The sequence below is a fragment of the Hydra viridissima genome, unplaced genomic scaffold (assembly GCF_058129835.1).
Source record: "Hydra viridissima isolate aposymbiotic clone 2 unplaced genomic scaffold, HvirCarnegie_v1 scaffold_10, whole genome shotgun sequence".
In the NCBI taxonomy this organism is placed as follows: domain Eukaryota; kingdom Metazoa; phylum Cnidaria; class Hydrozoa; order Anthoathecata; family Hydridae; genus Hydra; species Hydra viridissima.
Genome location: NW_028324309.1, coordinates 5,860,519 through 5,872,061, shown reverse-complemented (window position 1 = coordinate 5,872,061; position 11,543 = coordinate 5,860,519). Strand labels below are relative to the sequence as shown.

Sequence of the window (11,543 nt, the reverse complement as noted above, 5' to 3'; positions counted from 1 at the left end):
AGATCTTGAAATAAACTATATTTTGTTGTTTTGAGAGATACAAATCTATAATTTTCAGATTAAACAGGATTCAAACTCCTTTGGTACCAAATTTTAGCTATGCAAAATTACTACAAGCACCTTATAAGGGTAATAGTAAAAGGACACATTTCCGGCACTTTTCCCCCCTCATTTTTCAGTCAAAATCTAACAAACTTTAAGTTGCTGTAATTCTTCAAGGAATAAAAAATTTTTGAAAAAAATTCACAGTCTTTCCTAACTTACATCTTTACACTTTTGTGCCAAATTTCAGCGAATTTGGTGATGTAGGGTGCAAACCTTTGTTTTTTGAAAAATTTTTACTCATTTATAACTGAATCAATGTATACAAAAATGTTCTAAATCATTTTTTTTTTAATATTTGACTTTTTGATGAAAATTTGTTCTTTGAAAACAGTTCCATCATTGTATAGTAAAACATTCTAAGTCAGACCTCTCCGTACACTTTAAATAGAGAGCTGAAATATTGTCTGTAAACTAAAAGGTTCTAGGTCAGTGACTTAGAAGGTTTTTGTTGGCAACACTGAGAAAACCAGCTATGTTCTGCTGGTAGCTGTCAGATGTTTTTAATCCAATTTTTGTTTTATTTTGGTTATAAGTTTGAGGTTATTTGGGCTTATTTTATTATTCATGTCGTTGTTTTAATAAAAATGACTTATAATGGATGAAGAACCTAGTACTAGCAGTGGAAGAAAGGTTAAGAATGAGGCTCTGTGGAAAAGGAATGTTATTAAAGAAGCTAGAGTGAAAGGTAAAGAGTACATTGACTACAAAGGAAGAACTGTACCTGCTACTACTGTTGGAGCTGATTGCAGGTGAGATTTATATTGCAATTTCGATACCCAATTAGTCTTTTAACAATTTGTTTAGGGCTATCATAGCATATCATGCAACATGTTTTTATAAAAACGTCTCAGACAAAACTAATCCAACACTTTCCATATCATTCCATTTAGGCTAGTGAACTGACCTTAAACAGTAGCCAAATGTTATAGCCGAATTACTCAAACATCATTTTTTAGAGTTTTGCTATGGCATTTAGGCCTACCTCGAACATTTATATCAACATAATCTAATGAGATTTTGCTTTCAGATGCTCGAAGAAATGTACGGAACGTCTAAAAAAACCAGAGCGACGAGATCTTCGCACGCATGAGATCGTTAGAGACAAAGAACGAGCAAGATGTGTTTTTACGGTAGTCCCTAAAATGCAGAGATTTTTTAAAATTGAATATCACATCCGCGGATAGACTTTTTCTTATTTAGAATTGAATTCTGAGTCGAATGGCGACACGCGGAATGTCGCCCGACCAATACCTGCTGAGTTATTAAACAAAAACCCGATCAAAATGCATAAAAACCGTTTTTACAACAGCAGCAATGCATTTTCACACCTGCGGAGTGAGCTAAATCGATTTAAAATTAAATTTTCTATTAGAAAAGGTTTACTTTACGACTACTGCATTAAATCCAGTTAAGATATCAGTTATAATCTAAAGGGCGTAAAGTAATGTTGGGTTTTCCCAACATTACTTTACGCCCTTTTTGAAGCATAAAAGTCCCCTAAATTAAAAGTTGTATCATAAGATAACATTTGTTTTAATGACGGATTGGCACTGCTTTCTTTTATCAGTTTATTAGCGAGCTCCAAAGCTTTTGGATGAGCCATAATTAACATCAAGTCACGATGAATAGCAAAATGATGGATGAAATCATATAAATCTTGATTGGCTAGCTCTTGGACTCCGTAAATTTCATCATTTGTAGTTCTCCGTTTTTTCACTTCGTTGTATTTGATATTTTCTGTTTGCTTAGTGTTGCGTGGTGAAACCGATGCTTCAGCATCAATAAAAGAACAGGGAGTATTTTTTAGAATATAGTCTTTTTTTGATAGAGTTAAAAAATTTTCATATAATTTTTGTGGTTCAATATCCAAAGCATTTGCCTTCATAAGATTTTTTAGAGTTGTTGTTGAACGGACAAACGGTCTGTCATAATTGCTATTTCCGTGAGGAATTGAAACTGAAGCGCGATGATCTCCAAAATAGTGAATTATCACAAAAGACATGTTGCTTACAAAAACTTGTTTTTGAAAATCGTTGTTGTATTCATTTGTTTAGCCAATTTAATTTTTATAATAAGTTTTTGTTATACCAAGTTGTCAGTTTTTCATTCTCCCAGTGTTTCGAAGTCGATAATGATCGCATAAATAATCATCATCAAGTTCACTTTTCTGTTTATAGATGTAAATTTCTCCTGCGTGAGGTTTGATTGGCGCTGATTCAATTATATCGCAATTTAAACTGTCAATTCTTATTTTATCAAATATTTGCATAACAAACTGAAAACTTAGTGGCTGATTTATTTTATCGTATACAAAATTTTTTACTTTCTCAGTACGAACGAGGTTTTCTTCAACATTAGTTGTCATTTTCTTTAGGTTTACACCTTTTTTAAATTAAAAACTCAACCAAAAATCCTCAGATATAAAATGGTTAAAAATGATAATTTCAGAAAAAACCTAAATTTTTTTTAAGCAGATCTATTCAAATGCGTTCAAGACTGTATTGACGCCAAATTTAAGCGCACTAATTTTAACCGTTTTCTGTTTTGTTACGTTAAGTTTTTGAAGACAATGACTTTGGAAAAAAAATTTCAGTTAATAACTTTTTATGAATGAAAAGCTTTATTATGTTCAACAAAAGGACATTGCAGCGCTTCTATTTAACAAATTAACTTTATAAACAATTTAATTAGATAAACAGAGAACTGGATACAAATATTTCGTTTTACCTATCCTTCATATGTAGTAATAATAAAATATTATTTATTGTAAACCTAATTATATCTACGCTTTCCCATATTTTTCTAAAGTATATATAAAAGGTGATCAGTGTCCTTCTATTTTTGTAGGAGAGCGCCACGAAAATATAACTTTTAGTTACATTTGGAGCGAACTCTCCTTCCTAAATAGGAGGACATTGGTCAGCTTAAGATATCTTCAGCCGAGAATATATATATATATATATATATATATATATATATATATATATATATATATATATATATATATATATATATATATATATATATATATATATATATATATTAATTTTTTTATTTTTTTTATTTGCATAATTGCATTTTTTTTTGATTTTATGCATTTTGATTGAAATTCAAACTCAGAATTCAATTCTACATAAAAAAAAGTCTATCCGCGAAGATATAGAACGTCTCCTTGTTTCATTTCGATATAAATGCGGGGAAAACCCAACATTACTTTACGCCCTTTAGATTATAACTGATATCTTAACTGGATTTAATGCAGTAGTCGTAAAGTAAACCTTTTCTAATAGAAAATTTAATTTCAAATTGATTTAGCTCACTCCGCGGGTGTGAAAATGCATTACTGCTGTTGTAAAAACGGTTTTTATGCATTTTGATCGGGTTTTTGTTTAATAACTCAGCAGGTATTGGTCGGGCGACATTCCGCGTGTCGCCATTCGACTCAGAATTCAATTCTAAATAAGAAAAAGTCTATCCGCGGATGTGATATTCAATTTTAAAAAATCTCTGCATTTTAGGGACTACCTGTTTTTACAATCATTGATTACAAGCATAAAGGTGAAAACTCACCGAACCAGAAAGGAAGGTGCTAAAGGAAGAGTAGCTTCCTGAAGCAAAATGTAGCTACAAATTTTTTCTAAGCTACTTTAAGGACAACTTTACGTAAAGATTTGGCCGTCCCCAGATAGACTCTTGTTGCACCTGTGAGGAGCTTAATTTAAAATTACAAAGCCCTAATCTCAGTGATGCAGCAAAGAGAAATGCTGCTGCTGAACTGATGCTGCACAAACGTCGATCGAAAAAGTTTTACAACTAACTCCAAAATGAAAGCAACCCGGAAACAAAACAAAATGAACCGCATGTCTTAGCGATCGCATTTGACTACATGCAGAATATCCCTTTACCGATGATACCAGTCCAGGAAACCATTTACCTCAGACAGCTATCTGTTAACCTCTTCTCTATTCACGATGTGAAATGCAATAAAGGTCATGCTTATGTGTACCATGAAGGCACAGCCAGAAAAAGCCCTGATGAGGTGTGCTCTTTTGTGTACAATTACCTAATGTCTGCTCCTCCACAGTTTACTGAAGTCCATGTCTACTGAGATAACTGTGGAGGCCAAAATAAAAACCATGCACTAAACAGAGTCTTTTTGGCTCTCACAGATACTGGCCGATTTGATCGAATTAAGCAGTACTACCCGATAAAAGGTCACTCGTACCTACCATGTGACCGGGACTTCGCGGTAATAAAGAGAAAACTGAAAAGGTATGACAGGGTGTACACAGTTCACCAGATAACTGAACTTATCATTACTTCTAGTACTACTAGTAAGTTTACTGTTGAAGTAGTCGCAACAGAAGATATTTTAGATTTTCAAAAGTGGTGGCCAACATTCTACAAAAAATCTTGCATTTCGGACAAAACACGGGGAAAGAAAGTTCCTGTTAAGGATAAGGTAAGTTTTGGAATAAGTTCCCTTATGCACTTCACTTACAGGACTTCTCCAGGTGTAATTGTCTGTAGGCCACTCATTGATGGGCTGATGTTCCAAACTTGTAAGATGTCTCAAGTCGTCGATCGCATCGTCGAGTTTCCGCAAAATGTGTGCTACCCATTGGGTTATGTTCCGATAAAAAGAGTGAAACTGCAGGATATTAGGAAACTAACGCAATATGTTCCGGATGAGTTCAGTGGTTTTTATGATGAACTCATGAGCTGGCCAACAACCGACGAGGCGAATGACGGGGAAGAGGAACACGATATCCAGTGAGGTGTCTGACAAAGGCTTTGTGATCGGTCCTTTTATACATTGTGTGATTTAATATGTGTAATAGTTTGACCTTTGATTTTTAATAGTTTTTTGTTCAAAAAATGAATAAATATATAAAAGACAAGCATTTTGTTATTATCTTTAACACGTGTAAACAAAAAGGTTCTAAGTCAGACAACTTTAACTATGTATAACACATATATATATCACAAATTTTGATATATATTTTAACAAATCTAATATTTAAAGGTGTCAAAAAGCACCTAGATTTTTTTTGAATTTATTAAAGTAATAATTTTGGATTTAACAAGTTTTTTCTCGTTCCCCGAAAAAATAGTTTTTATGACTTAGAACGTTTTTGTATACATCGATTCAACTAAGAGTGCTAGAGCGGTCTTTATTTCTTGTAAGAGAGAGAAAAGTAACAATGTTCTTTTTTATATAACAACTAAAAGCGTGAAGGAAGTGTGAGAGGCTTGAATGACTGTGCGATTGCGAGCAACAACATCAAATCAAAAGTCTTGTCTTTTTTGCGTATCACAAGTTGGAACATAAAATATAATTTATCTTATATACATTTTCTAAAAAATGTTGAATAAATAGCTTTGAAAATTTATAATCAATTTGTAGATCATCTGTATGTACTTCAAGTCAATCAGGCATCCATTTATCAACTGTATGATTAGAAACAGTGCAACTTTTTAAGACAAATTCTTTTAGTAATCAAGCTTAATTTACAACTCGGTCAGTTGAATTATATATAAATTATCTTTATCTAAACGGATATAACAACATTAGTTACTTTTGGTTATACCTTAGTAAAATTTAAGTCCCAGTCCCCTGATGATATGCATGAATTCAAAATGCATAGCCATTGTAACCATAATTGTGAAGATATGCAACCATAATTGTCTTGATTATCCGTTGCCTCGGATTGAGTTTGGAAAAGGTCCTTAGACCAAATAAAACCTTTAGAAACTCTTCCTTTATTTTGCTGAGACCAAAATGCTTTCTTCTTTTTGCAGACGTTGTACGTGCAAAGATGTTTGCAGGATGTTGATGCTGCTTCAGAGTGTTTTGTACTTGCTTCTTTCTCTTTTTCTTGCTCTTCCTGTTCTGCAATTTCTTCATCCACATTTTCTATTTGTTTTTCAGCGCTTTGACTTTTGTTCCTTTTGTTCACCAGCTCATGTTTGACTTTTGTTAGAGTCAAATGGAAGTTTTAGGGTCCAAGTTTTGCTTTTTGGAGTTTACAATCTTTTTACTTTGTGAGAACAACCTCTCACTGCTACTTGATGCTGCTGAAACGTAGAGCCACTTCCTAGCAATCTCTGCATTTAAAGGTTGGTGTGCCTTGTTGTTTTCACATCGCAGGAGAGTCACCTCTGTGTCTTTCAGGTATCTGAAGCACGGCTTTAAATGAGCTAATTTCCCTTTGCAGTGTTGGTTGTTGTTACCTGTAAAAAAAAAAAAAAAAAAAAAAAAAATGAAAGAAAAAAGTCTTTGAACAGTTTTGATTTACATTATTGATTTCCAATTTCTACTGCAAAAAAATGAATTTCTACTGAAAATCATCATTTGATAACTTGTATGTAAAAAAAAAAAAACTCAACTTTTTCAATCTTCCAATATTTCAATCACCTTTAAAGTTTACTAATCTTTAAGAAAAATTATTGCTTCCAATTTTTTTTTTTTCATAAAACAAATCTATTTACTATTTCGTTAATTTGGTAATATTTTCAAAAAATAGACAATTTTATCGAAAATCAAAAAAAACTTGGATCAAAGCCCTTGTATTTTCCCGTATATTGTTTGTATTTTCCACAAGATACTGAACTTTATCAAAACATAAATATAAAAAAGTTTCCTTAGTAGGAAATGTCATCGGGTCCGTTTCGACCGCCGAACAGGTAATTTCAAAAAAATTTTTGGATCCGAAACCCCGTTTGGGATTAGACCCGTTAAATGTCCAGTAGCCCGATAACCCGGAACAATGGTCAAAATGATTAATGAGCAATGACAGTTTAGGAACCAAATCCGATAAATTATTGGGTACCCGTTCGAGTATTAAATTTTTTGATAACCGAAAACCCAACCCCGTTTGGTTTTTGGCTTTATCATGGTTCGGGTCCCGAAAATGAGTAAAAGATTTTTAAAAATTGCAAAAATCGCTAAAAGTCACTAATATTTGCTGCGAGTTATTGCTCATGGTAATTTTTGCATTTTTGGAAGTCTGCGAAATGTATAAATAAAATTTAAAAAACGTACTAAATTAAACTTATTTAAGCTGTGAGTTAATTAAAGATGTGAGTTAATTAAAGATCTAATTAAACAGATCGAGTCCACAGTTAGTTAAACAACACGAATAAATGAAACAAGTTAAATGATATGAAAATAAATGCAGTTTTGGTATCAAAACTTAACTTTCTAAACACATTACTTGCCTTAGTCATCATTGAAATAAAACACTGGTTAATATAGCATTTTCACCTTTGGATTTTTACCTAACATGAATTACCAAATAAACATTTAAAATTTGGAGATGTAATGTTTTTTCATGAATTTTTTAGCATGAAATAAATTGAAAGAAATCCAAACCAAGGTTTAAATCATTTTCGACAAATTTTTTGTCTTCTTCGATGTCCATACATGTCCATAATTTTAATTGCATCAACAGGGGCTCCTCTATGTCATCATCTGGTTCCTCATTTGGAATTGATGAAGAGCTTTTGGTTTCTGATCAGAATTTGAGCAGCATTTTTCTCTCAAACTGAGAATAGTTACTCTTTATCAAGAGCAGTTTTTTAGTTTTCAGAGGATCCATGCGATTTCTTTCCTTCTTTGGGGCTAAACAAGCGCTCTGAGGAAGCTGAACTTGCAGGAATGCTCAGGATAGCAAAGGCAGTCTTGGAAAGAAAAGGATAGACGTTTCTTTTTATCACCCAGAACTGCATTGGCTTTCCCATCCATGTAGAACTGTCTGAACATCAATTTTATTGGCAAAAAGTTCTATTTTCAATCCAATTGCGCTCTTCTTCAGCTTCTTTGAATGGATAAAGCTCAAAGAAAAGCTTCAAAGTTATGAGTGTCGAAGGCTGTCGTTGACAGGGAATGGTTCAATCTCAGAGTCTTCTTTCCCACTTTTACTGAACAAATTTAACAAGAACTCTTTGAAAGCTCCTTTTAGGCCAAATACTGGAGACTGAATTTAGTTTCTTTGGAATTGGCTTTCAAGAACTTGGCGTATTGGTCTAAAAAAATATAAAGTAGAATTAAAAAAGTCTAAAATTTATGGGCAAAATAACTGACTTTATGGGCAGATCATACTTATTCAGACTTTTTTTTTACTTAGTTTTACTTCCCCTCAGCTAAAATGCCGAAGCAAAGGGTGGGATGTTTGATGCTTTCCAACATCACCCAGTTTAACGTCTTGGTGACAGATAAAATCTTTATCCACGACGGATCTGCCTTGAGAAATTCTGGGTTATTGAAAAAAAACGAGATAACGAAGGCAAATAAAGCGACAAGAAATAAAAACCCAAATTCTCTACCTGAGCTAAATAATTTAGCTAGTACCACCGGCTCACCACATTGGTTTACCGCTTTGGGTGCTCCAGTTTATTGGATGAGCTTTACAATACTACACTTGATCTTAGCCATTAGGTCGAGACTTACTCATATTTTAACCAATTTTTAAGAAAGCGTAAGAAAGCAAAATAAGGAGGGTTTGAAGATAAAAAACTGATAAAAAAACTTGTTGTTTTCAATATTCAACATGGCCTCTCATTTAAAAAATGCGCAAAACCTAACAGTATTTTCTCGTACTTTTGTTGCCAAAGTTCGAAACAAATGTGGTCTTCATTCGTTTTTATCACAAAACGTGAAAAACCATTCCAAAGCTCAAGTACAATTATCAATAACTTCCTGGGGCTGTCTGTTAAATCCAAATGTAGAAGAGAAGTAGATATTTCCAAATGTAGAAGAGAAGCAAATGTTCAAATAAACAAAACATGATAAGTGTGCTCAAAAAGTCTTGATTTGGGAAGCGATACGCAGTTGTGGCAAAAAAGCAGCCCCTTTTATTAATGAGTCCAAACTTACTATTCAAATATATGTTAAAGAGTGACAAAAACGTCTTTTACCTTTCTCTAGATCACATGATAATGGACGTTGTGTTCTGGTCTGACTAGGCTTCATGTCATAGTAAACTGGTTATGCAATGGTATGAAGAAAAGGATGTGATCTTTGTGGTAAAACAGATATTGCTCCAACAGCCCAAAATTGAAAGTTATTCATTAAACGAAAAATGAAAAAAACAGATAAACTTTGCAGAAACATCAGAGATTTACAAACTTCATGGAAAAAAGCATCAAGTATTTATGATTGAATAATAACTTCATAGGAATAAATAATTTTCCTTCAAAAATTTCATCTTTACGTATTGATGAATTGGAATTAATAATTGGTTTTAAGTAAAATTTAATGTATACTCTTTTTTAGTGGTTTTTCTTCTTTCACATCTTTTTTTTGGTTTATACGCTTCATACCTACATTTAAAAATAAATGCTCAACAAAAAAATGCCTTCAAGGTTCAGTTATGATATATTGACTTTCAACTCCCCCTCAAAAAACTTTGGTTTTTATTGAATTCTATGAAACATAATACGAGTTATATTTTTCATTTCTCATTTTAACAACTATTACCTAATTCTATTAATTTCTTTCGAACTGAACGGACGAATTAGAAAATTCTAAAACAACTTTTCAACTCGTTACAATAATTCAAAAAATGGCAAGGTGAGTGTGGTGCGCAAAAAGCATGATTTTCAAATTGATGTGTCATTCTTCTTAAAAAGAATCGTTTTTCAAATTTTAAGTTTGAAATTTTTAAAACTTATGATTAAACAAGTTTAACGGTGTTTTAATCGGTAGGTAGTAATTTAATCGGTAGGTAGTAATTTAATCGGTAGGTAGTAATTTAATCGGTAGGTAGTAATTTAATCGGTTAGTAGTAATTTAATCGGTAGGTAGTAATTTAATTGGTAGGTAGTAATTTAATTGGTAGGTTGTAGGTTAATCAGTAAGTAGTATTTGAACGATATTGTTCACTCCTATATTGTTGTATCACGCCAATATTGTTCAGCCAATATTGGCGCAATATTTTTCATCTAATATTGCCCAATTTGGCAAAATAATATTGCGCCAATATTGGCTGCACAATATTGGCGTGATACAACAATATTGTAAAGTATATCGCGCCAATATTAGGATGTCAACATTTTCACAAAATTGGCCAATATTGTTCAGCCAATATTGGCACAATATTGTATCGCCAATATTGCGCCGAATATGTTTATTTACGACACAACAAAAATTTTGGCAATCGTTTTTTTTTTTTTTGAGTTAAGAGTTTCGAACCAAGGTAACGTAAAAAAACTCCTCACTTTGAATTTTACAGCATACATGCGGTAGTTATATAAGTTGGGTTTCTTTTTCCTCAATGAGTTTTCTATTTCCTAAATGGTGAAAAATCCTCTAATCAGTCAAAACGACATACTTTGGATTGAAACTTGCGTGCCAAGCTTGAAGGAATTCTGCTCGTCGGAGTCTTTCTTAAGGATCACCTCTGCATAACGCTTATTCTTTCGACATTTGAATATTGATATAAGTAGATTATATTTAATATTGCAGTAGATTACTAGTTTGTACCATGTTTTGTTCACAGACTTCCGCTCAGAACAGTTAGATTCGGAGGAGTCTTCTCTATAATCAGCTTGATTGCCTCTATTTTAGTTTCTAGAGCACGAGAAGTTCCCCTCTTCTTTCTTTCGATAGATCCACTTTTGAGGAAGTTCAATCAAAACTGAACATTCCACTCTGGTCAATATTGCACATTTGTTTGGAGGTAATTACTCATTATTTCGCACTTATCTTTAGCTAAAATTAGTACAATATTAATGTGTTTTTTGTACGTTTTATTTTACTTATAGACATTAAAGAAACTGGAGCATTACTAAATTTCTTATAATCATATAATCAGGTTCCACTGAATTAAGTAAACAACACAGAATACACTTAAACACATTTAATGAAAAAAGGAAGTCATGACAATTAGATCACGACAGAGTTTTATAGCTTTGCAGCAAAACTCAAAAAAATTCTCTTTCTTAGTGTTTTTCGAGGTTTCGAAGATTTTAAATAGTCTTCATTTACTACAAAAATGGTGTTATCATTGCTGCTTCTTGATGTTTTCGTAAAAATAATCAAAGTTATATTAAAATAATCAACAATACCCTTGTTTAATCAAGAGCGTTCCAGCTTATCAAAACATTATTGTCATCTTTTAAGCAATCCTTCCTTTATTCTGCTTTATAATATTATCAATTCCAGTCATTTAACCATGAGAACCTTGTTCACATTAGGAATTTAGAAATCCTCGGTTTTCTAGAATTTTTATTCGTTGCAAAGCATCCTTATAAAGCCGTGATAATTAAATTACCTGTTATCAACAAACCGTGCTTCGTGTCTATGCTGCGTCTCTGAATGCTTATTTGAATTTTTTTAAACGTTATCCTGATTTTACGACGTCTTTCAAAACTTTAAAATGGAGCTTTATTCTTGACGAAGTGGTATCTAGGCTTTGCCAAATAAACACAGCCGC

At 32.5% G+C, this 11,543-nt stretch overlaps 1 protein-coding gene across 1 annotated transcript; it reads left to right on the top strand.

Moving 5' to 3' along the window:
- Nucleotides 1-393: 393 nt before the first annotated feature.
- LOC149882824 (uncharacterized) lies at nt 394-1,289 on the top strand. Its single transcript, XM_090100957.1, has 2 exons — nt 394-854; nt 1,133-1,289. Exons 1-2 carry the CDS (start codon nt 700-702, stop codon nt 1,287-1,289), a joined length of 312 nt encoding a protein of 103 aa, XP_089957083.1. The 5' UTR covers nt 394-699.
- The last annotated feature ends 10,254 nt before the right edge of the window (nt 1,290-11,543 follow it).